Source organism: Cynoglossus semilaevis, chromosome 14 (assembly GCF_000523025.1).
Source record: "Cynoglossus semilaevis isolate Cse_v1.0 chromosome 14, Cse_v1.0, whole genome shotgun sequence".
Classification (NCBI taxonomy): Eukaryota; Metazoa; Chordata; class Actinopteri; order Pleuronectiformes; family Cynoglossidae; genus Cynoglossus; species Cynoglossus semilaevis.
Genome location: NC_024320.1, coordinates 28,761,804 through 28,766,718, shown reverse-complemented (window position 1 = coordinate 28,766,718; position 4,915 = coordinate 28,761,804). Strand labels below are relative to the sequence as shown.

At 43.5% G+C, this 4,915-nt stretch overlaps 1 protein-coding gene across 1 annotated transcript in view; it reads right to left on the bottom strand.

The window, feature by feature from the left end:
- Positions 1 to 969: 969 nt before the first annotated feature.
- mat2aa (methionine adenosyltransferase 2Aa) overlaps positions 970 to 4,915 on the bottom strand; it is a 13,641-nt gene continuing 9,695 nt past the window's right edge. The window contains exons 6-9 of the mRNA XM_008326360.3: positions 4,409 to 4,627; positions 4,111 to 4,293; positions 3,892 to 4,025; positions 970 to 3,455 (exon numbers count right to left, since the gene is read on the bottom strand). Coding sequence (XP_008324582.1) covers positions 3,353 to 3,455; positions 3,892 to 4,025; positions 4,111 to 4,293; positions 4,409 to 4,627 — 639 coding nt within the window. The 3' untranslated portion in view covers positions 970 to 3,352. The remainder of the gene's footprint in view (positions 3,456 to 3,891; positions 4,026 to 4,110; positions 4,294 to 4,408; positions 4,628 to 4,915) is intronic.

Here is a 4,915-nt window from a genome sequence, read left to right as displayed (position 1 = left end):
TACACATATATATATATACATATATACATATATATGTATATATATATATATATACACATATATACATATATATATAATTAGTGAAACAGACCAAATGACAAAACCATAAAACACTCAACGCTGAAACTAATTACAAACATCATATAATAAAGGAGATTAGCATCAGAGCAGCTAGCATCAGTGCCTAAACATAACTGAATGTGACAAGTCCTCACTCACGATATAGAAGAAAAAACAAAAAGTTAGTCACTGTGTAATGAAATGCTAGCTGACAAACTGCTTAAAGTTAGCCAACAGCTAACACAATTAGCCAAAACACTTTAAATGTAGTGGAAACAAAACGCTAAATTTAAACTTGTGGACGTGTGAACCCAGATTCCAGCGGATCAGGTCAGTCAGATACTGAAAAATACTATGTACTTCAACTGAATATTCAATCCACAGCTGGAAAATCCGACAAACATTTAACGTCTATTCATCATTTTTGTTTTGTCAAAGGTTCTGTATGCAGTGCTTGCATTTGCAAATATTTTTAATTGTATTACAATTTTCTACCAGCTATCTTATAAATACATACATATACTGCATAACAAATATTTGTCAAGTGTCGTTTTTTAAAATTTATTTATGTTTATACTTTGGTCGGTATTTGTGTAAATCGTTTCATACACAATACTGTTTAATTGAAAGGCTTAAAATCTTAAAATCCCACCTTGGGGTGCAATACTGTGACAAACCACAGGGCACACGGACAACTACTGCAAAGAACTACATACCATAGGCGCCGATTCACGGAGATTATCGAGCAACCACGGAGATTATCGAGCAACCACGGAGACATAACTCGGCGCCCCTGCTACATATTGAACTTTTTTTTTCTTGTTTATTTACCATCATATAATTATATTTTTAACGTCAGGAGATTCGAGGCAGTGGTGATTAAAGAACGAGGCAGCAGTAACTCCCATAAACACGATCAGGTGCACAGTTTATTTGAAGGATTCGAAGTAAAAAGTCAACACAAAACGTTCGTTATTGTCGTAAACCACTGAAGGACAACAACAACAACTGTCGGATTGGTTTCCTCGGAGTTATTCGGGGGGGGGGGGGGGGGGGGAGGGAGTAAAGGGAAGTGTGTGTGTTGGGGGGGAGGACACTGCAGAGAAAGGCACTTTTAAACATTCAAGACAAAATTAAAAAAAAAAAGAAAAAATCATAGAAAATAACATAGTTCCTTGAACGCACCATCAACAGACCATGTAAACCAGTTGGTTTCTCTGTACAACACCAACCAAGCGTTGGTCTGTGACCGCTGAGTTACAGGAAGCGAACGTTACTGAGGAGATTTAACACGGACCGACTCACTCACGTATACAACGGCCCTATAGCGCCACCCTTTGGCTGCCCTTCTGAAGGTACACTCACAACACCTTGGGTGAAATCAGTGTCTGACATTCTACTTCGCTAAGCGGAAGTAGAAAAAATATCTTAACATTTTTCAAGCCGACACAGCGCCCTCTACCTATGACATTCAAACATCGGGGGTAAACTATCGTGGTCCACGAATGTGTCATAACGCCGGGCAGGCTAAGATAATGCTATGGCTAACTTTACTTTTCGCCGATAACCGTCACAATATAGGAGAAACAAATCCAGTCCAAATGACGTCACTCACATTAGTGCTGTGTTCTAGAACTTTCTGTGGCTTTTTTTTTAAATAAAGAAAGAATGCCTGGGGTCTAGAAACAGAGCCGACTGTACTTGTAATTTACTGGTAAATTTACGAATATATATATATTTTTTAAATGTTTGTTTACATTTAAAGTGATGTATCAGTGCATTCTTAAAGGCGTTGGGCTCGAATGGAATAACTTTAAGACACAATTAATAATTTTAACAGAGTAATTAATAGTTATTTTACACTAACCCAATATTAAAGGACTTGGAGTCAGTGCTATTTATAAAAAAAAAGGACTTCAATGTTTTTGTTTTTTTAACTTGGACTTAGAAGAAAGTTGAAGAGTGAACTACATTCACGTAGCTTTGAGAGACGACTAATTGAGTATGAATTTCTGACTTGGATTTTCTTTGTATTTAAACATTAAAAACATTTTGACTGCAACTGGGAAAGTATTTAAAGCTTTAGCCCAGGCTTTCAGTACAGACTCAGTTCAAATCCGACCAAGGTCTTTGACAAAAATAGAAAGCGACAGTAACAGGCTGGAACCTTCTGACTTATTCCCTCGATAATTCTATATTTAAAAAAAAAAAAACCTAGAATAAATAAATAAAGAAACGCTTAACCATTGAGCTCGACATTCATTCAAGAGTTAACAGCAGAGGAACACAGCGGCCTTGTTGTCGATTGGCTAACGTGTCGAGCGTTTCAACAAACAGGAACTGAGCTCAAACCCCGTCTTACGTTCACTGAGAAGCTCCTCGCACCTCGGTCAGATCTGTACCTTCTATTTTTTTTTTTTTAACAGCCCAGTGAACGATGTTCTAGTGCAACTCAGGACGGGTCGGGACGTGCGGCGTGTGTTAGCACTGCGCTCTCATGCTTTGCTGGTCAAATATATTATAAATAATTTCAAGTATAACATCATATCCATGCCACGTGCCCCAGGGCAGCAGAGACCGAGTCTGGGTTTTTCTGTAGAGACACCCAGAGTCAGGCCTGTGTCCCAGGGTCGGAACGCCTTCTTTTGATCAGCAGAACGTTGACACTATCTGAAAGATTCACATTATATCAAACCAACACAACAGAATAGGAAAAGTGGAACTGTCTCACGGTGCGAACCGACACGACCATATAGCAGCTTCTGACTTCTCTGTAAAACGTCAGAAAAAAAATGATCATGGTCTGAAGGGACGGCACGCGTGAAAACGATTTATATTCATATTTTTACGTGGCAAACGATGTGACTTCCATTCGTGGAACAGTGAAAGATATAACGGGAGTTTAAGTTTGACTTAAACAAACTGGTTGGTCAGTCACATGGTCTAAAAGGACGGAGAGGTTTCTCCGTGCGCAGATTTGGGGGAAACTCCTGAAGTAGGAGGTGATTTTAACTGGTCAATACTGGTCCATCAGTGTGAAGATCTGACACTGGTCAATTTGAATGGAGGTCAACAGCTCCGCTCGAATACGCTGGGACAAATCAAAGTACGTGACCTCAGGAGGAGAGTGGGTGAGAGAGTGGGGGAGAGAGAGAGGCCATAGTGGTGTGGACTGTGCGTTTAAGAGGAGGAGGACGAGGAGGAGGAGGAGGAGGAAGAAGGTGAGACAAACACACACTTTATAAACTGTGAGAACACCTTTAAGGCCACATTTAAGGCCAATGGGAAGATTTCACTGTTTCAGCTTCTTGGGCACCTCCCACGGAAAGGAGTCGCGGCCGAAGTGGCCGTAGGCGGCTGTGCTTTGGTAGATGGGCTTCTTCAGGTTAAGGTCTCTGAAACCGGAGAGGAAAAAAAAACATTTATTTTTCAGTGATTCATTCATCTGCTACAGCTTCATCGTTGTCTGGCGTCACTGCTTATCCCAGCAGCCACCAGACGGGGGCGCAGTTACACACCTGACAGCCGTCAGTGTATCACAGGGCCATTGTACATTTGACATTTGTAAATATACTCAACAAAACGTGTCCCCTGCATTTAACCCACATATGTCAAAGTCAAGGCCCGCGGGACAAATTCTGGACCGCCACATCATTTTAGAGTTTATTTTGTTTATGGCTGATGAACCGAACTGGACCGAACCAGTGAATGATGAACTTCATGCTGTAAGGCAACAGCGCCAAGCGCTTCTGCCACACAACGTTGCCAAACTGGAGTCGTGGCAACTAAAAAATATCACTAAATCAGCAACATAACGACCATCAACGCTACCTCACGATGACTCCAGGACGCAGGTCGAAGTTTTTCTTCACGACATCCAGGAGTTCTCTCTCGCTCATCTGAGAGGTTCCATAGCTGAAGATGGAGATGGAGAGAGGATGGGCCACTCCAATAGCGTAGGACACCTAAAAACAGCCGAGTCAGTCGGTTCAATCTGGTACAAGAACAAAGAAGCTGAAACGGTACCATGGAAACTACACAGGTACTCACCTGCACCAGCACACGTCGGCAGAGTCCGGCTTTGACCAGAGATTTGGCCACCCAGCGCGCGGCATAGGCAGCCGAGCGGTCTACCTTTGTGTAGTCTTTCCCAGAGAACGCTCCACCCCCATGTGCCCCCCAACCCCCGTAAGTATCCACAATGATCTTACGCCCTGTCAGACCAGCGTCGCCCTTCAGGAAGGAACAGGTATAGAGTGCAGGGGGGGAAGTTTAATAACACCAAACACTGATGCGGAGCGACCCCTCCTGGCACAGCTACTGTACGTCACGCTTTAATCGCCCTCACCTGAGGTCCACCGATGACGAAGCGTCCACTGGGCTGCAGGTGGTAGATGGTGTCGTTGTCCAGGTATCCTGCAGGGATCACGGCGCGCACCACCTGCTCCTTCAGACAACGACGCATCTCCTCCAGACATATGTCTTCGTCGTGCTGCACGGACACCACAACGGTGTGGACGCGCAGCGGCACCATGGCTCCTCGGTCCTGTCTGTACTGAACGGTCACCTGGACAGGAAGTGACCAGTGAGGAGGAGGTCAGAACATTCTGCCCTCTGTGCTTCTCAGAGGGTTTGGAACAATTCCCTAGAATTTACAGCTAGGGGGCAGCGGTGGCTTGGTGGTTAAGGAAGCATGGCACCACCATCCCCCCCAACAATGCTGCCCCCTGCTGGCTTTGGTGATAGGTTAAAAGCAGAGGTCAGCGGTGTGCTGTGCCACAACTAAAAATAATTCACTTCACTGTGCTGTGATTCTTTATTGATTTTTGCTAATGGATTATTTTTAAGCTACATC